Here is a 21,322-nt window from a genome sequence, read left to right as displayed (position 1 = left end):
TTTCAAGTGTCCAGTTTGTTGGCTTTTCCAAGGCTTGTTCGCAGTTGAGTGAAATTGCTATAATTTAGTGTTGCTTGTATAATCGATATCTCCGAAATGCTTTGGTGGATCTCTTTCATTCCAGTGTCCAAATTCTTTTTAAAAAACTGTCTATTTTTATAAATTGGTGTTGGGTTTCTTGAGTGTCGTGTTGATTTCTTCTTCATTTGTTTTAGTACGGTTTAAATGCTTAACACTTGTTTCTCCTTGGCACTCAGTGCCACAGCTACCCAGGATTGAGCTGAGGGTTTGCCAGACAAAACCCAATGGTCGTAAAGCGGTTGGTGAGTGTATTACACAGTAAGGTTGCATAACCACACCATGTAATACACCCCATTTCCTCACAGACCATAACTATTGTATTTGAGTATTACCTCTGCATGTATTTGGATAGGGCTTGGGAAGTGAAGTATATTTTGAATAGTATGGACATTTTGAGCGCGGCAATCCATCCTATTTAAGAGAGTGACCTATTTTTGCACCTCTGTAGTTCCGATCACTCTGCTCTATGGAGGGCCAGAAGTGGATTTTTTTGGTTTTAAAGAGGCTGAGGGCTCTAGGTACTTTATTCCATTGAGTGAGAGGTTGAATCCCCTCTATTTGTTGAGGTTTATTTTAAACCCTGAAACCTGCTGATATGTTCTGAATTCACGAACAATTGACAGTAGGGAGGCCATCGGGGCTATAATGGATATTAGAACATTGGAGTGTTGAGAGCTCCATTGTACACAGTAGAGTAGCTCTAGGCTTTTAGTGGCATGTATGAGCCTTCTGCTCCAACATTCCAATGTTTGTCTTTGTTTCTTCCTTTTTAGTTTAGAGCATTCTACTGTTGGTGGAATGTTCTAATAGACTTATTGCCCATCTGCCTCGGCTATACCGGTGTTAGCCTTCGTCTCAGGCCTATAATTCTGGTTCAGGGTCTTAAACAATGGTATAACCTTGGGCCACGGGCTATAACTCTATAGTTGTGTGTTTTATGCATACATGGCTAGCTTAAACTTATCTCTCCAAGCCCGATCCATTTTAAGTGTTTTTTTGTTCTGATGCTCTGCATTAGCAGTTCCCCCGTACAGGATGAGGAGTAGAGGGGACAAGGTGAGGTGAATTCTTGCCTTGTTCTCATTTCCATATGCGCTCTCAATTGATAGGTAAATCTATGCTGTTCTGCAAAGTTTGCTCTAAGTCTACAAGGAACAGTCTTCTCACGATCAAAATGTAAGATGGGGGCTATTTTTTAAATTTGTTTTTAATTTGAAAAGTTTTATATAGCACTGGCTAGACCCGCAGGTATCAGAGTGCTTTACATGAGTTACAGGTTACATAGTTACATCACTTAAATCAGAGTCACGGAGGAGGAGGAGGAGGAGGAGAGGGAGGGAGGGAATACACAATGGGAGAAACGAGGAAAACAATGTCAGATGTCCGACTGGGTAGGTGAAGGCGGAAGGGGTGAAACCAGGGCCAGACTCCTCTTTAGACGCATGTGACAGCTCCACCGGGCATCGACAAAGGTTGCTCATGCATCGAGGTGAGTACAAACCGTTTTGATGCCCATGGGGCGTCGTCAAAGGTCCAACATAAGTTCAGAGGAACGTTATTTATGAGTTATATATAGTGCTGGCTGGACCCGTAGGTATCAGAGCACTTTACATTAGGCTACATACACAATGTTAGAGAATGAAAACAAATATACATTACATCAAAAATTATGCAACAAAGAGGGAAAGAAAGAAAGGTGAGACAAATAGGAGGGGGAAGTGTGATGGGGAGGATGAGGGAAAAGACGGCAGGAGAGACGAAAAGACGACAGTGGAGACAAAAGGAAGTCTGCCTAAAGACCGACTGGGTAGGTGACATCCAAGGAGGGAATCCACAGCCCATCACCCCAATAGCTAAACAGGTAGCGCCATTGGGCATCAATCAGATAGCTAGGTCTCAACTGATGGGGAAAATTCACAGAAAAAAGTCCAGTGGATAGACAGGGTGGGAACTATGAGCAAGGTCGGGTGAGGGCAAAAGTCAATAACAGTAAAGAGGAGAAGAGTAGAGAGGAGGGGGGTAGAAGGTATGGTGAAGAGGAGAAGAGAGAAAGGTCCAGAAGAGAGACACAGTAGAGTTTGCCCAAAGACTGGCTGGGTAGGTGAGGGTCAAGGAGGAAAATCCATAGCCCATTTCCCCTTTAGTTCGCGAAGTAGCTCCACCGGGCGTCAGTCAAAATGTCTAGGTCTCAGCTGCCGATGGAAAAGATCTCCGTGTCAAGTGTCTTGGAGGGTGAGGAGGTCGGGTGAGGGCTGAATCACTCTCCTGGTCGCGTTCAAGCCTGAGGGGTCGCCACTTAGGTGCTGGCGGTCTCCACTCCCCGTAGACAGGTCCTGCTGTCCGCGCCCGCCCCCCCCCCCCCAAGGCTCCCATGTTGCTGTTAGGGTGCTTCAAGACAGCCCCCGTGGATCTCTATGGTGCCACAGGCTGGGGTTGGTGCGCCGCCATCTTAAAGTCAGGCATCAACAGGTGGTGGTATTTGTGCAGTGCAGTGTACTCGGAATTCCAGTGCACTGACTGTGCCCCGCAACTGGGCATTAGTGACCAGAAATTGTCATATCCTTGACACCAACAAACCTTTCTGGACAAGGAACTATTAGGAATAGCAACAAATGCCTTTATCAGAGTCCTGCACTTTCTCTATGGCACCCTTGGAGAGCAAGACGCATAGCCCCTGTGGTAGAATTCTCTTTTGAATTTCATTCTGGTGTGAATGCAGATGTGGCGGAGAGAAAAGGTAGTTTGTAGCCTGTTTAAACAATTTGGAGGACCCACCTGTCGATGCGAAGAATCTCCAACCCGGGGTACTCCTGGATCTTTGCCCCCACTGAGTGGGCGTGTGCTTGTGAGGGCAAACTAAAGTGGTTTCTTCCCCGTTGTAGCAGGGGAAGAGGAGTTGGAAGAATTGTACCTCTACTGGCATGTGTATTATCTGCCTGCATTTTACCGGTCCAGGATTGTGCAATAAGATTCTATGGAATGGGGCGTCTGATTAGAAAATCCAGATAACCAGTCATCGGCTGATTACGTCAGTCCCCCTGCCTGTTAGCTGGTAGACATGACTATTGTTTATAGCAGGGAGACATCAAAGAATCTTTGAGGCTATTATTAAATGGAAGCAAGGGCTCAGATATTTCCAGCCCGGCTGCAAAATATCTGTCAACACATTTGTCTCAATAGAGAGAAGCTGCAATTCTAGTCCTGCGGCTGCCCTCCCAATCACCACTGCGAATGAGGGACTTTCTTCCATCAGTGGCCCATGTGGTGAATCAAGCTCTCTCTCTAGGGAGGTAACATGCACACTGGCGTTTTGTAAATAAAAGTATACAACATCATCAGTATAGTGTGGCAGGAGTAGTCCGATTTGGACTCTAGGCATAGCCGCACAACGTCACCTATTAGCACGTGGGAACACTGCTACAAAATTCTCAAGATACAGTCTGGTGCCCAGGGGATATTCAAAGGTGAGGAATCAGCAGTTAGAAGTTATAAGAATCCATCTGAAACCCTAAGCCGCAATGTAGGCTGAGAGGAGGACGCTGAATCATCCAACAGGACCAGGATCTAGTAACCCATCCTGTACTTAGCCCATCCTAATCCAGACAGAGCTCTCATTTAGGGAACAGGAATTCATGACAGGGCACTGAGTTGGGACCTGCCTAGCCTTTCTGTCCTGATGTGTGGAAGTTTCAAGCCTTTCCCAGATCCTGAAATTGTATGTACAACCTAGTAAAATTCAAGCTGAGAATGCATATATTCCTTGCTGACAAGGGTACTGGGTTTGAAAAAGACCATTGCGTCTTCAAAGCCTTTTTGATTTTGCAGTGCACTGTTAAGTAATTTCTTTCGTATTTGCAGTTTTGAGGATATTGTCACTATTAATTAATGGAAGATATAATGTTGTTTACCAAGTCAAACCAGAGTTTATTCCATAAGACTATGGCTGCAGTAGCAGCTCTCTTAAGATACTCCATCTGATGACACTCTTGAGATATGTCACATATACATTTAGCTATATGATTTGAAAATATCACACCTAAACAATTATTTGAATTTCAAGTGTCTCTTCAGAGTTACCTTTCCCTACATGTAGGCTGCTTGATATCTCGTTACGTTTCTGAATGCAAAAACAATCCAGTACTCAAGAACGGAAAGCTACTTACCTGTAACAGTCGGTCTTCCAGTAGCCTCCTCAAATTCACTGCTTAGCTTTCTCGTTTTTTTAGTGCTTGATGGTTATACCTAAAGTGGAGCAGAATACTTGAGTCTTTTCTTTAAGCAGAGCTATAAATTATTGCAGACAAAACCATAATGATTTCTGAAGACTTTGATAAGAAGTTGAACATAAGTATAGAATGAAAAGCAATTATTCTTATGCAGAAGAAACAGTTTTTCAGGTAAGTAACCATTTCATTAGATATGTTCACTACCAGTAATTGAAAGCAGGTAACCGTGGATGCACTGAGGTCCAAATATTTTGTCCGAGGAGGACCACTGTGGGTTGATGACTGTTTGGCTCTGCCTGACTTTGACACTGCCCTTTGCATGCAGGGGAAATTTTGGCACACCATGGGATTCACCAGGCGAGGGAAGCAATGTCTGCAGACCGAAGAGGCCATCTACCTGCTGGAGTGTGTGAGTATGGACAGAAAGGTGTGACTGACTGATCAGAGTTGCAGTGAGAGCAAGACGAGGCAAACTGTCCTGGCAGGCCAAAACGTCGTTTGCCTGAGCAATGATGGAGCACAGGGAACTAGTAAATGAGAATATGAAGTATGGTGTGGCACACCTTAAATTGTAATGTTGCTTCAAATAGGTAATCCTCAATAGAAAGTTTAATACATTTCTGGGCGCCTCAGGAATGGTCCCTTCTGGCTGGTGGGGGACTCTTAATTGAAAACTGATAGCAAGGAGGTGTGGGGGATTCCCACATTGAATCCTGTAGGTGCTCCTATAGAGGTACAACAAACCTCTAGGTTCTCCAAAAATATTCTGGTTCAAAGATCCATGTACTTCATCAGGATTTTATTCCAAAAGTCATATATTGCGATCATATAGACTCAAATAAAGTTGTTAACATTTTATCCATCACAAACGTTTTCAAAATGCAAAAAATCCCTATGCATTTCGGGACGAAAGTCCCTTCATCAGGGGACTCAACTTTATCTGTAAAGGAAACAAACACTGTTTCAGGAAGGGGACTGGACCCTCAAAGTAAATGTAATATAGCTGAAAGATAGAATCCAAGTGTGGTGGGTGACACCGAAGCAAACTAAAGTAAGGGCGGTTGCTATGAAATCGTGAACACCTGAAAAAATAAATAAATAAATCAGTCGAAGATACTAAAAGAAATGGTTAAGTCAAAACGAAAGTCCAAACTGCAAGTAATTAGAATCTATGTGGAGATTGTGCCTGCAAGCATATTTAGGTGAAGAAACGTTTTAAATGCGAATGAAAATCCCAAGTGAAACACCGACTTTTTTTGGAGAAGCTAGAGGTTTGTTGTACCTCTATAGGAGCACCTACAGGATTCAGTGTGGGAATCCCCCACACCTCCTTGATATCAACTAGTAAATGAGCACATTACACCTGAGTTAATCTGAAGCACAATAATGGCGCAAGCGAATAGGAAAACCCCTTGCCCAGACCGATTCCCAGCGGAATTCTATAAGGCCTACGTCACAACACTCACTCCCCACTTACATGTGCTGTATACAGCAGCACTGAGTGAGCAGCGACTCCTGTCCCCATCCATGAGAGAAGCAAATCTGGTGTCCCTGCCCAAGCCTGACAAAGACCCCATTGAACTGGGATCATACAGGCCACTAGCGCCTTTCAATGTTGATTATAAAATACTAGCGAAGCTACCAGCTGATGGACTCACACAGGTGGTCCCCACTCCTGTGCATACAGACCAGAATGGGTTTGTGCCTTCCAGGAGCACCTCATTAAACATGCGCCGATTCTTTGGAATTGCCACTTACTCAAAAGCCTGCTGGCCGCATGCAGGATGCCTGATACTAGATCTTGAGAAAGCTTTTGACTCCTTGGAATGGGGGTTCCTGTTCGTGGTGCTGGAGAAATACAAACTGGGTAATTCCTTACTAAGCATTGTAAGATTTTTATATGATGCTCCAACAGTACAAGTAAAAATAGGCCCTTACATATATGATCCGGTGAGCGTGCAGTGGGGGACCAGACAGTGAAGTCCCCTCTCCCCACTGCTATTCTCACTAGCCATTGAGCCACTGGCCGAGGCGCTTACATCGGAGATAGGGGAGGGTGTTGCACCAGGTGATGGCATGCACACAATATCTCTATATGCAGACAATCTCCGGCTGTATATAAAACACATTCATCAAATTCCCCAACAACTAGCACTCATGTTATAAAGAGTCGCCACTACCTCAGGGCAGAGGGTGAACATCTCCAAGTCCTGCTTATACTCCTTCAGCGAACACTACGAAGACCCCGGCTATGCACTCAATAGGGAGTAGGACCAATGGTGCATGAACACTTCCACTATCTCGGAATTCGCATATACCGGAACCTGGCAGATCTGTTAATGTCAACCTAGGCAGAGCCCTGACTGCGGTCCGATCCCAGATGACATTCTGGAGTACGCTCCCACTGTCAGTGACGGGAAGAGCAGCCATCACAAAGATGATGAGTCTGCCTCGACTTCTATATTACTTCAGAAACCTCCTGCTATATGTCCCCCCCCCCCCCTTTTCTCTGCCCACTTGAAAAACTGGTCAAAGATTTTATATGGGGATACTCCAGACGATAAAAACACTCTACCTGCCCACAGATCAGGGAGGTCTTGTGGCCCAGAATCTAGAGCAATACTACCTGGCTGCGCTACTGCAGTGGGTCGCCAGGTGGCTAGCTGATCGCCTCAAAGGAGACAATGCAACCACACAGCCCCCCTTGCACCTCTGAGAACTGATAAGACTGTTCCACCCCTGCTCAAAAACTATGCCAACAGACTCGTTGATGCTTAATGCAGCTCACAGATACTACCACAGAGCCCTATATATCCCCCATGCAGTCACCCCGTACACTCCAACCTTGCCACTGGAGGGGATACCCAGAGGCACCACAAACACCACTGCTGATGAACTGCAGCACTGGGGAGAAGCAGGGGTCCAGTATATAGGAGACCTGTATTGCGAGGGTGCACTGATCCCATACACTACGTTGTTAGAGGAAGATGAATTACCCCCCGGTCAGTTTCTACTTCACTGCTCCCTCTTGACAGCACTTCCCGCTAAATGGGGCGACTTGTCCACTGAAATAGTGACACACCTCACTGTACAATACATACATGTCATGGGACAGGGGGGACACATAACCAAATGGTTTGCTGCCTCTTTGAGACTCCACACAGTGGTGACTTGTTGCCACTCTGACAGCACTGGGAAGATGACATGGGCCGTCAATTCACAAACTCAGAATGGTCCTCGGCACTGACAAGCTCAATACAAATTACCAGGAACGCACGCCTTCGCCAAATTCAATTCCATATCCCCCATAGAACATATGTCACATCCGCAAAATTTAACCAATACTTGAAACGCCAGGATGCCACATGCCCCCAGTTGCTCAGTCGCCGATGCGGACCTACTACATATGATTTGGGGATGCCCTACCCTACTTGACTACTGGAAAGCGGTAGTAAACACTCTGTCACTATGCATGGACCAAGTCCTCTCGCCCGAATGACACACCCACATTCTGAATTTGTACCGGAGAAACCGTAACAATAACTTCACTTCCAGGTCCCTGGACCTGGGGTTCGTGGTAGCGAAAAGGCTGATTTCCAAATGGCGGAAAGCTCCTGACACCCACCCCCCAACCCCCCTGCATAAAAATGTGGAGACGCTCAATGCTCACCTGGGCCAAAGTGGAGAGCGTTGTACTCCATCGAGAAGACACGCTAGGCATCCGTAAGGTCCCTATAGCAACTATTGAGACACAATTTTGGCCGCACTGACCCTCAACCATTACAACAATACTCCGCTCCCAACCCCAGTGACAGCTGTGCCTTAGAAACTTACACCACAAATAGATAGCGACACTGAGTAAGCCACGTTAAGGAGAAAGCGAATAAAACGCACTTGCATGCCCATTCCACAGTAGATCATAAATCATGGCCAAAAGGCCAGTCACTCACACTTATCTAAGGAAAATAGCGACCAGGGTGGCCACACGCCCGGTTCACAGTCCAGTTTTATACCCTATTATGTGTTAATGTGTCACTGTTCCATTATAACCCGCCTCCACAGTTCATGCTATTCTGAACACCACGCAATCAAAACACTGAAGTAGAGCACATGCCTCAATAACCACAGAAGGGTAGTGTTGATCAATAAATTGCATGATAGTTTATCAACTGTAAATGATATCGCGCGATGCATACCAGGACTTCAAAGTAATTGGCAAACCAATGCTAAACCTGATAAATGTGTATATATAATGTTGAGATGCTCGCCAGAAGATCTTTATAACAAGTAACTACGAAACGCAACAATTTGAATAATCTGCATAGCTTATGTAAACTTGAAAAATGTATAAAAACAGCTTAAAAAGAAATGACAGGCCAAAACGTCCAAATGCAGCTGCATTTTGATAAAACAGTAGTTCATGCTGATCCCTCACAACATTTATCAATGTTTAAAAGTGTTAAGAGAATGAAAAAGGAAGAACTGTTTATTTGACCACTCCATCCAGCTAACACATTGTACTGCCACCTATGAAAATTGTTCACTTAGTTTGACGTGATAGTCATTAATGCTGTTCTCCTCAACATTAGTGTAAATCTCCTTCTTCAGTTAAGCACCATCACCTGTATCATGTTTGCTTCTCTCTTTCTTTTTACAGCTGATTGTATCTACCTGTGCTTCTCTCTCCCTAGGGCTCAATTCAGCTCTTCTACCAGGGTCTGCCCATGTCTATCCAAGAAGCTTATGAGAGACTGCTGCCCTGCAGATCCACCTCCCTCCTGCAGTACCAGGTAGGCACTGCTGGACTGAATGTTTTGCTTGCCTGAGTGGGCATTTTTCATACCGCAGCTAATCCCTATGGCTCCCTTATTTGAGTTTGGTAATAGCCTGTGTAGAATGACAATGACTAGCTTCCTAGAATACGCAGCTTTACTAGATGATGCTGCAAAACCTAAAGAAAACGATCTTCCTGTAAGGCCCACTCAGTGCTGCCACTGAACAGTCCGGTAATACACTATCAAATAGTTGAACTCAGAAGGGAAAAATTGCTACAGCCCCAGAGTTTAGGTGAGGAAGCTATCTCTAACTGTACAGTCTGATTAGGTGAGAGATGCTTCTGATGGTGTAGTTACACTTTTGAGCAAACCCAGGGATCTGGAATCCTGTTTCCGAAATCCATGCGTCTGGAATTCCTTGACCACATAGGATCCAATTTCAAGGGATGAAATTGACGAAGTTACTTCAGTTTTTATGGTATTTCGCAGCGAATTTGTTTGAGATTGTGAAAGTTAATCATGACGATAGTGCTGCATCCGTTTATTAAAAAGACCTTTGAAAGCAGCATTACTGTCTGTATCTCACAAAATAAAATACTAATTGAAAGTAGCAATAATAAATACGTCGTATAAATAGCATTTCAAGAGACTTGTTAATCCTGCCTCTGGAAACTCTGTCATTTTATGTTAGAAAATTTGTAAAGCGCACATATACCCTAGGCAGGGTGTCTTCGTGCTAGCTCAGCAGAGAGCGTAAGAGAGTTATTAAAAAAGCCAGGTTTTCAGGAGTTTTCTGAAGACCTGCAAAGATGGAACAGACCTGATGTACATCGATGGGAGATTCCAAAGTTCAGGTGTTCCAGAGATTAAACCGCTTCCTCCCCATTTAGTTATCTTATACCTGAAGATGGTGACTTTTTTGTTTTGTTCCCTTTGATCTAAGGTTCCTGCTGGGTTCATACCAGGAGATAGCATGTCTTAGAAACTCTGTGCTTGTGTCATGCAAGGCCTTGCAGATTAGGCCCCGGGCTTTAAATTTAACACAGTTCTTGACCGTCAGCCAGTGTTGGTCTTTGATGGCTTGAGAAACTGAATGATGTTTGGGGAGGCAGCAGCATTTTGTAAGACCTGCAGTTCTTTTTTGCATATTGTTCCTGTAAACTAATTGACAGTCCATTACAGTAATCCATCTTAGATAGAATTAATGAGGAGATTATTGTTTTCCTGGTATTGATAGGAAGATACTGGAGGATCTTTATTTTATAATTCTGAGAGCATTGAAAGAAGAGGAAATGACTGCATTAACTTGCTTGCTGAAGTTTAATTTGTCGTCAAGTACCATGCCAAGCTTTTGAGGTTGAAACCGGGAGATGGCTAATTTCTGAAGGCCAGCTGGATGAAATCTAAAATTGGGGGTTGTTTCCAAGGAGAATGACCTTGGTTTTATCCAAGCTTGATTTTAAACAGTGCTTGCCGATCCAGATACCAATTTCTCTCATAAAGTTGTGTAGCTGAGAGCTCGAGTAGTGTACATCTTAGTAGGCTGATAACACAACGTGTTTGTCATCTGCGTATGAACTGAGGAACAAGCCATAAGATCGAATCAAAGGGGTGGGTTCTGTGACATATAGATAAGAAAGAGTTAGGCTAAGGGAGGACCCTTGCTGGACCCCACAAGGAAGCGAGAAGGTGTTTGAGCTGAAGCTGTCCAGCGTCAGTGTTTTCCCTATACTTTAGAAAGGATTTTAGAAGTTCCAGGGTCATACCTTTAATGCCTAATGTCTCCCAGTGTTGGATTAAAATAGCATGGTCCACAATATCGAAGCCTGCCGACAGGTCGAGCAGGACCAGAGCTGCGGTACCTCCTCCTTCTAAGATAGTCAGGCTTAAATTAATCCGTGGCTTTAATCAGTGCAGTCTCAGTGCTATGTTTCTTTCTAAACCCAAACTGAGTAGGGTCCAACAAGTGATAATTTTGAATAAATTGAGCCAATTGTGTATTCATGATTTTTTAAATTATTTTCTCTGGGAAATGTAATCTAGAAATTGGTCGGTAGATGACTGGGTCCTTTGGATCCAGGTTTGGTTCTTTTAGGAGAGGGAGAATGGAGGCCTTCTTCCAAGTAGTTGGGAAGGTTCCTGCTGGATTCATACCAGGAGATAGCTTGTCTTAGAAATTCTGTGCTTGTGTCATGCAAGGCCTTGAAGGTTAGGCCCCAGGCAAATTTAACACAATTCTTGACCGTCAGCCAGTGCTGGTCTTTGATGGCTTGAGAAACTGAATGATGTTTGGGGAGGCAGCAGCATTTTGTAAGACCTGCTGTTTTTTTTACATATTGTTCCTGTAAACTGATTGACAGTCCATTACAGTAATCCATTTTAGATCAAATTAATGATGAGATTACTGTTTTCCTGGCATTGTTAGGAAGATACTGGATGATCTTTATTTTATAATTATGAGAGCATTGAAAGAAGAGTAAATGACTGCATTAACTTGCTTGCTGAAGTTTAATTTGTCGTCAAGTACCATGCCAAGCTTTTGAGGTTGAAACCGGGAGATGGCCCATTTCTGAATGCCAGCTGGACGAAGTCCAAAATTGGGGGTTGATTCCAAGGAGAATGACCTTGGTTTTATCCAAGTTTAATTTTAGACAGTGCTTGCCGATCCCGATACCACTTTTTCTCAAAGTTGTGTAGCTGAGAGCTCGAGTAGTGTACATCTTTGTAGGCTGTAGGATTTTAGAAGTTCCAGGGTTATACCTTTTATGCCTAATGTCTCCAAGCGTTGGATCAAGATAGCATGGTCCACAATATTGAAGCCTGCCGACAGGTCGAGCAGGACCAGAGCTGCGGTACCTCCTCCTTCTAAGATAGTGAGGCTTAAGTTAATCCGTGGCTTTAATCAGTGCAGTCTCAGTGCTATGTTTCGTTCTAAACCCAGACTGAGTAGGGTCCAACAAGTCATAATTTTGAATAAATTGAGCCAATTGTGTATTCATGATTTTTTAAATTATTTTCTCTGGGAAATGTAATCTAGAAATTGGTCGGTAGATGACTGGGTCCTCTGGATCCAGGTTTGGTTCTTTTAGGACAGGGAGAATGGAGGCCTTCTTCCAAGTAGTTGGGAAGAAGCCTGTTGTAAACATGGAGTTGATGATGTTAACCAGAACAGCTGCAATAGATTCTGGGATTTGTTTAAACACAGAGGAGGGGGAGGGCCACGGATCATGAAGAGACCCTGATTTCGTAGTGTGAATAAGTACTTCCACTTGTTCAGTGTAAACTGGAGAGAATTGGTCAGACAGACCAAAATGGTGTAATTTCTCATATTATTGTTGCAGACGTGGTCAGAGTCTTGCAAAATGGGATTATTACTGACAGAAGAGTTAAATAGATAATAGATTTGATCAACCTTATTGCAGAAATGTTGGGCAATGCCATCATTGCCTCCCCAAGCATGTAGTGGATGTAAACTGAAATCGATTTCTGCATTTGTTGCCCTTGGCGCCACACTAAAGCATGTTCCCCTAATGCACACTCCCAGACACTTGCATGCTTCTTGGAAATATTTACATTGCCTCCCCAAGCATGTAGTGGATGTAAACTGAAATCGATTTCTGCATTTGTTGCATTTGGCGCCACACTAGAGCATGTTCCCCTAATGCACACTCCCAGACACTTGCATGCTTCTTGGAAATATTTATACTACTCTGATACTGTGAGCAACATTATTCTAGGAGTTCTATAATTTTGCCACTGCTGATATCAACTGCTGCACATTTGCATACTCATTTAATTTCCTTACCTACCTTTTCGCTCATTATGATGGTTTTTTGATTCGGCCAGCAAAAATTGTTTCATTGGTTAATAATTACGTACTGGTGTTTCTTATTGAAAAAATGCTTCCCATTAGGCATACTAATTATTATTTTATTTTTTTGTAAACAAAAACAAAATTCAATGTTTGTAAGGGAAACACATAACTATAACGTCCTATTCAATTAATTAGCTAGTCTACAAACCAATCCTAAAACCGAAATTACTTTTTACATACAACTTGTACCATTTTTTTTCTTTTCATTCAAAAAAACATATCATTATTATGATCTGTAGAAAAAAAAACCTAGCATCTCTATCCATTAAAACCTTGCCCAGGACTACTGATCAGGAACATAAATTTCATAATTTTATAATCCAATATGTATATATATATTTTTTAACTCTTTTTATTGATTATCAAGACAAGCAAATCAATACAATCGTATGTGCTCACTGTGCAGTATTGCAATCACAAAAGGAAACATAACATTGAAATATCAGAAAGAATCCTTCACAGCTTGTTATTAAAGGAAAAAAGCAATAGCAGCCAAGTAAATAGCAATTTGACGATTAATACAATTGCCAAGGACCCTCCCATGTCCAGTGTCTGTCTAGTCACCACCCATTAGCATGTGATATATTCCACCCCGTCCCAGCCTCAGCGTGTGGAGTTTCCAGGAGAGTCGAGACATACCACCTCAGGGTGGCATGTTGTATCTAGGACCTCGTTGTAGTGTGGCCCTGCCCATCTACCCTACACATGTAGGGACTATGCCTGAGCCCATCAGGGAGTCAGGGAAATTTTGAAGGGAGACCACATATAACTTGTAAGGAGACCACATATAACTTGTAAGGACCCCAGATGTCCTTGGGGTGAGAGGAGCTAGGCAGAGTGCTGGAGTAGACTTCACTATTGGTGTTGCAATAGGCAAGACTGTTCAACCAACTTTGCAAAGTGGGGGCAGTACTACGACTCAATGTAGTGCAATTTCTCGTTTAGCCAATAGCAGACTAAGGGATGCAAACCTACGGACAGTCTTGGGGAAATTTACTGTATATCCCAAGAGTGCCACTTCCGGCGTGGTGATGAGGGAGAGCTTAATCAGGTCACCGAGCGCTTTGTGAACTGCCTCCGAGTAAGAGTTTTTAATAGTGTAGGTCCAAGTGAGATGGGCAAAGTCAGCATGTGGGGTGCAGCATTTCCCGCAAGTGTGCGCCCTACTAGGATAGAGCATGTGCATTTTTAGTAGGGGTGATGTACATTCTTTGCATAAACTTAAAATGTTCGATGAAACGTCTTTTGTGACTTTACAGTATTTTGCCCACTTGTCATCCGTGATGGGACGACCGAGATCAGTTTCCCAGTCCCTACAGACCTTGTCATCTATGGTTGATATCATGGCGGAGCAGGCCTTGTATAGTTTGGATATCAGGTGTACTCAGCTCTTGCTCTCTAGGAGGAGGGAAAGAGGAGGTAATGAGTCGGGCTCCAGTGGGAATTACAATCCAATATTGAATTCTGTGTATCCTCCACGTTGCACTCTCCCCAAAGTTTGCAGATCCTTTCATTATAGCAGAGACTATACAAGACACCTTCCAAAATGAGTACAGAAGTTATTCCTAAATTCCTTCCTATGATAACAAATTAATAGAAGTAAGAGATCTTATAGAGCCTCTGGACACCAATAGGAGCATAACAATTAGTGAATCTGAACTGCATCTGCCCTTTGTTCTTTCTTGGTATGTTGATGCATAGACCTTTTCAACCATTATTCTATAGTCCTACTTTCCCTCCTTCACAGTTGGTTTCAATTGTCTGTGTCAACAAGCAAGGTTGAAAAATGCTTCTCTAAAAAGAACACTGTTACATAAATTTACTCCTGTATCCCAGATTTACCAAGCATGATTTTGTGTCAATCTGTTCCAGTTTTTTCTGCCTTTAACCTAGAGGTTTCCTGTGATCAGTAATTACATACAGAAGATCCTGAAATCACCCATAATAACCTTAAGTTGTTGAAATTCCACCTTAAGAAATTGATTGAGCGCGAGGTTTCAAGTTCACAACAGACGCCACCTTTGGCTCCAGAGCCTGGTTTGAGAGATTCTTCTTATTTTTCTGATATAGCATATTCAAGGACTAAGATGAAGAGTACCAGTAGGCTGTTTCATTGTTGATCAAAAAGGAGTGCACCACACTAATCTTGGTTCCAGAGTCTCAGGAAGGTTGTCTCAGAGAACCTGAACCACTTATTACAACCAGCGGGAGATTGTCTGGGTAAAGATAATGGTGGGATCAGTGAGAAGGGAATAAAATTCCCTCCTATACCTGTGAAAGTGATTCTTCTTGCGAGGAATGCCTCCACCAGGAGGGAAATTGTCTGGGTGAAGATAATGCTGGGATCTGTGCAAAGGGAATACAATTACCTCCTATACCAGTGAAAGTGGCGGAGGCTTTACTCACCTGGCGATCCTGTACCCAGGTGGGAGACCTGATGATGACGCTGCCCACCAAATCACTCCAGTAGAGATTATATACACCTGGTGGCTGTAATATGTGGTTAAGGATCTCCGCATCAACCATCGCGAAACCTGTTACCAAGATTAGGGTGGTTCACTCCTTTTTGAGTTTCGTAGTATTTACGTGGGAGCTGAGTGAACCCCCTCTATTCTGATTCAAGTCATTGCTGCTCAGACAGCTCTTGAAGATTTTTATTCTAGAAGCCTTACTAAAGGGATTTTCACATTTGCTAGTATTGAGGCGATGAATATCCTCTTGAATGAGGGGTTGTCACAATTTTTCACTGTACCTGAGAAGCCGGTCTTGATCTCTCTCTTTAGTAACTTTTGGTTCGGTTTCACCTGTGTTTTGAACTAACATAAACATGCACATACCTGTAGCTTTTAGCGTCCATCAATACAATGTTAATACCACCTCCCAATTTCCTTTGTTGCCCGTCACTCCACCTTGGCTTACAAGGGCATTTGTAATTTAATTGTCTGCCTGTCCACAAAAGGCAGTGGAACAGCCAAATTATTTAACTGACTTGGCTAACCATATCACAAATGCAGTCCACTTGCTTGTTTAGGCCCCTCTTTATCTAGAATCACCTGTACCACAACCATCACCTTATAACAGTATAGCTAGTGGTAAGGAACCTTGTCGACTTGCTCTGCTGTAAGAACACAAAATAGATTCAGATACGGATACCAATGGCACTGCTTCTAAATAAGAGCATTGGAAGGCTGGGTAAACAGCCCTATCGAAATTCCTCTTCACTAGATTAGTACAGCATCAGTAACGGTGACATGCTTAGTCAAAAACTATGAACATTTTGAGCAATGTGCAGAATTTCTTATGCAGGAAGTAGTAGAAGAATTTCTGTTGTAGCTTGCAGAGCATAACGTGGCATATTTGAATAACTTCTTATTATGGACACATCAAACAGATCTGATTTACCCATAGCCCAAAGCCACAAATGGATATGTCAGTATCCGTAGAAACGCATGGGTGTACACATCTTTTTGTTAAGTCTTTTTTCCACTCTTTAGGAGATGAGGTGCGAAAAAGTGCAATTCCGGTAGCTAAGGACATAGTCTTTGAGTGCGTTGATTCATTAACCCCAAAGTCAATGATATTTGCAACCCTCCCAAACAGGTAAAGTTTCCAGAACCGAACAGTAGTCAAAAGGAAAGTAACTTCTGTAATAAATTGAGAATTTTAATGATGTCAAAATTAGGTGCTTCTGCAGCTTCCACAGCATCTTGCAAAAAAGCAGGTTGACTTCTCATTAGAGTGCAAGAAGTGTGTTAATCTCCTTGGAGCATGCATCCCCAGTGTGAGAGGATCTGTTGTTCTCTTACCGATGGATTCAAATGACACAGGACCAGTAGGTTCTACAATTTAGGAATAAATGAGATGCCGTCATTCTCCTGTAGGTCCTTCTTGACCCAAAGATTTAAGAAGTCTTCTTCAATGAAATTGGAAGAAAATACAGACATATCATGGCCAAGACATCAATGAGTGTATATTCCACTACAAATAGATGGGGAATATAGTTGAAAGTAAACGGAGAATCTGAAAATAAGGCAACCATTTCACAGCAGCATTAGGGCTGGCAATGTTAGCACCAGTCATTCCCTTATCATCCTCTTTGTTGTGATAAAGTCATTCTTTAATTCTTGAGTTCAATTTAGTCTGGTGTGTTTGTCTCTTGGGGTGTGTTGCATTTGCTAAGTGTGTTCATTTGGATTCCAGGTGTTCAGTCATTTGAAGAGGCTCGGTTACATCCTGATGAGATTTGATCCCAGGTAATTTGCTTCATCATTTTTGCTCCTCATCTTCCTACCTCCTCTGCTGTTTTTTCTGTGAACCCTAATATTGCTGTCAAGTCTGTCTGTTGCACATAAGTAAGGTGACACTCACTATAAAGAACTGTTGCCCCCTTCAAGGAGCTGGTTGTAGGCTCTGTGACTGGTATGAATGTTTTTTGTGCCAGTTATTTCCATTGAGCCTGACCGTCGCAATCATACATCCTTACACAGCAGGGACAAGTCACTAATCTGAGACGGGAACTCAATTGACCCCCAAACATAATGAGCACAAAAAGCATGACCCTGTATGACTTTCAGCGCAGTCCTGCACCAAAGAGACCTAATGTGTCTGCGGTTGAACTGCGAGGCTAGTCTGCTACTGGCTTCACCTGTAATTTTTGACATTACTGCATCATTTTGCAATTTCCCCATGGCATGCTCTGAGGTTCGCACAAGATCCTGTGCACCACCATCTAAGGTTGACGTTAGTCCACGATCTGCACTGATATTACCATAGGGCTCTACACACCATCAAACCTTGTCCTTAACACATTGAGGCCTGATCTGAGATTGCTACCTGTCCCAACAGAGTACTCTACCATTCCATTATCACACATAGGCCCGCTGTGAGGTCACCGCACGTTCTTGTTCACTTCAGTCCTTTGTCCCCATTAAATCCGGCCATGCTCATCGCTTGCTCTCTGATTGTTGAATGACCTGATCTGAAGTAACTGCAGGCTCCTGTTCACCACCACACCACACCACACCACACCATCACCACAGTGGCCCATTCTGAGACGCTCCAAGCAACTGCACACCACCATCTTGTTCTGACTACATTCAGTGGTGCTCTGAAGTCAGCACAGGTCCCTGAGCACCAGCCTTTAATTTTATGATTACAGTGCTAAAGCTGCTCTGGTTCAAACCTACTGAGTTGTCCTCCCGCGTAACCAAAGCTACCGAGAAACTAGGGCAGAAGACAGACATAATGTTTGCACATGGATACTTTGTATATCCTTGTCCGGAACCACAGCGTCATTTACTACCTAGAGAAAACAAACGTAGTAAACCTGTAAACACATGAATGATGACAAGTACACCCAAACATTGACTTTAAGGGTCCATCTGGGTATGATAAACCTGATTTTTACAAAGGAATAGGCAAGTGATCGCCCTCCACCATTCAAGTACAAAATGTTTTGTGTAGTATGTGCAGGGTGGCATATCCATTATGGACATGCCAAGCTTTCGAAAATGAAAAAAAACCACCCCCTTCTGCTACAAGCACACAGCGTTCAAAATTCATAATCCCCAAATAATCTGTGAATCACACTTGCAATAGATATGCACTCCTAGCCAAGCACAGATGCTTCATTCATGTCCCATGAAGGCTTTGGACAAGCAATCCAAGTTGTGGAGACTAGGAGACCTTTAACGGGGAGAGCCAGTAAGCGTAGAATTCTCTTGGCTATCAACTCACTCCTCCCACCAACAGTCATTGCATCGTCTGGGCTAAGGCAGCAGTAACAACCATAGATAATGCAAAACAACAACACATAAAACAGATGGAGAAAACAAATCGAGCACCCTTAGTAGGCCTGCACAGTTGTCATATTCACTGAAGGATCTAGAAACAGGTCACAGTACAACGTTATCTTACGAGGCAGGGGATTTGAGTCAAGATAAGAGAGACCCTAATATTTCCCCACACTTGGTTGCTAAGTCCTTGATTTCTGGTACTTTGATGTTTCTCCCTTGTTCCACGAACCATACCCTCATTGGTCGTGTCTTCACATTTGTACCTGGAAGTTAGGGGCACCTGCCTTTAAGACATTCCTACAACGGTTACTGGTTCAACCTAGAGTATACCACCAACATATTGAGTTCTACATATTGTGCTACGAAAATATCAGCAAGAAAAATGTTATGACACTTAGTGTGCATTTACTGTTTCTAATTCCACATATATTTAATTTACCTTGAACTCCATGTATATTTACCTTGATGATATATATATATATATATATATATATATATATATATATATATATATATATATATATATATATATATATATATACACTTTATACATACTTGAATACCCAATATTTTTGTCTTCAATATGTTTGCTTCAATAATTTTGTAATCGATATAAAGTGCCCACAAAGGAATTATTAATACAAATATTTCATACTTTGATACATATTCATTATGTCAGATTATGACATGCTAGTATACTTCACAGTTACTTAAAAGAAACAGTTCATAGGAAAATATTAATAAAAACAGAATACTTCAATCGCAGGTGTTGTACTTAAACATTTTATATTTTAAAAAAACAGTTTTTAATAAGAAATAGGTACAAAGGGGTTGATATAGGGTCAGTCTAAGAAAGACACACGGTGACAGTGGTTATACATTCACTTTCCTAACTATACAAAACCACACGTCAGTGTGTTAAAACCTCCATGTTCTATATAAGAATTAAAAATGGCTCAAAACATAGAACTCAAATTCAAATAACACATATATCAACAAGATTTAGAGGACATATGACACTACATCGACATTTCGGTCTCTGTAGCAAGAAATCAGCGATACCATCATCAGGACTGTAGTTTGTTCAAGAAGATGAAAAAAAACCCTCGTAGTGTTGTATGGCGTTTTATGATCGGAGCGAAATTTCCCGATTCATGCCCTTATATAGGTACAATTCACATTGCCCTAATATAGGCATAGAAATCATACCCATATTCAGTCATAGCTCATGCAGTCCAAATACACGCATGGCTACTTCCACCCTACCAAAACGTCACAACAATTTCTTGGAAAATCAGCTTAAGCAATCGGGGACCTCCCCTTGCTTGAATATTGATTTGTCCAATAACTCATGGACTTTACAAAGAACTACTATTCCCTTGGGGTTCTTTACTGACGTTATTATGCCCGACTTCACGTCAAACTAGTCACCTTCGAGGTATAAATATGCCTTCACTTGCTCTAGCAAGACACGGTGGTTCGGAGAAGCACGACTATCTACTTGCCCAACGAAGCTCGCTACAGCAAGTGCCGAAGGAAGCCGACCCTCCAGCTGACGCAGTGATCAAGAAGCTGTCCTTTCTCTCGCTGAGAATCCAGCTCTAGTGTTTCCAAGCTCCCCTCGCGGGGTGTTGGAAAATCGAGTCCCGATACAGAGATACCAGACCTCCTTCATTCTAAACTAAGGTATGGAGCTGATTAGACCCTAAGAGAAATCTTGGATAGATTCTTAGCAAAGAAAACCAAACCTATGCTACACAAATACTCCCTCCCGCGTACTGGACTTAGGTTAGGTACATTGGGGTAGGTGTATTTTAGATAGCACTAATTGAGTATTTTAGTCTGTGTATTTATGTATGTACTTTTATATGGATTAGACGCCATACAATGCTTTTACAGTATTATTTTATAATTCTATTCTCGCTGTACTCATTATACTTTGCAGCCTGCATTACGATTGTAGCAGTTCACTCTACTTTCATGAGAAAGAAGACTGTTCAATAAATCCTTTTATTGAAAACGCCTGTCTGTCTATTTCTCTGCACCTCTGTTGAAACGAAGAATGCACAATTGACTGAGTAATATATTTATCTATTGTTTCCACGACTCTTAAGATATGTTTATTCTTGGGGAAACAAAGTTGTCATGTTTATGCGGTTGTCAGAAACTAATCCCTTCTTGTGTATTCGAGAAAGTTTCTAGTGACCTCTGAGCTAGCTGGCACTCACTATTAAGTTTAGTATATTCGATAGATACCTAGTCGACCTCAGTCCTACGTCTAAAATATAGTATATACTATTGCAATGTGCAGACCCTATTGGGAATATAGGAACTACACTACAGTAGTTCTTCTAGAAATGGACAATAGAAGAGTAATGAAAAGAGCTCTCATAGGGATAACTAATACATGACAAATCATAAACTCTGGAGTCAGTATGAAAACAATATGAGATTATGGAGGTAAAGAATACTCTCTTCTTTTAAGTTTCAAAGAGTTCGCATGGGATTTCAGTCTTATGGGGAAATATCCTGTGATGAATAATATTCAATAACAGGCAGTCAAAATCAATT

General features: G+C 42.4%; 1 protein-coding gene across 2 annotated transcripts in view; it reads left to right on the top strand.

Annotated features, from left to right (window-relative positions):
- Positions 1-21,322, top strand: part of TSEN54 (tRNA splicing endonuclease subunit 54) — a 232,703-nt gene that overhangs the window by 58,487 nt on the left and 152,894 nt on the right. For both annotated transcript variants that reach the window (XM_086930756.1, XM_086930757.1), the window contains 3 exons: positions 4,633-4,716; positions 8,999-9,097; positions 17,157-17,209. In XM_086930756.1, coding sequence (XP_086786882.1) covers positions 4,633-4,716; positions 8,999-9,097; positions 17,157-17,209 — 236 coding nt within the window. The remainder of the gene's footprint in view (positions 1-4,632; positions 4,717-8,998; positions 9,098-17,156; positions 17,210-21,322) is intronic.

The sequence above is a fragment of the Lissotriton vulgaris genome, chromosome 7 (assembly GCF_964263255.1).
Source record: "Lissotriton vulgaris chromosome 7, aLisVul1.2, whole genome shotgun sequence".
Lineage (NCBI taxonomy): Eukaryota > Metazoa > Chordata > Amphibia > Caudata > Salamandridae > Lissotriton > Lissotriton vulgaris.
This window is presented reverse-complemented; position numbering and strand designations above follow the sequence as displayed.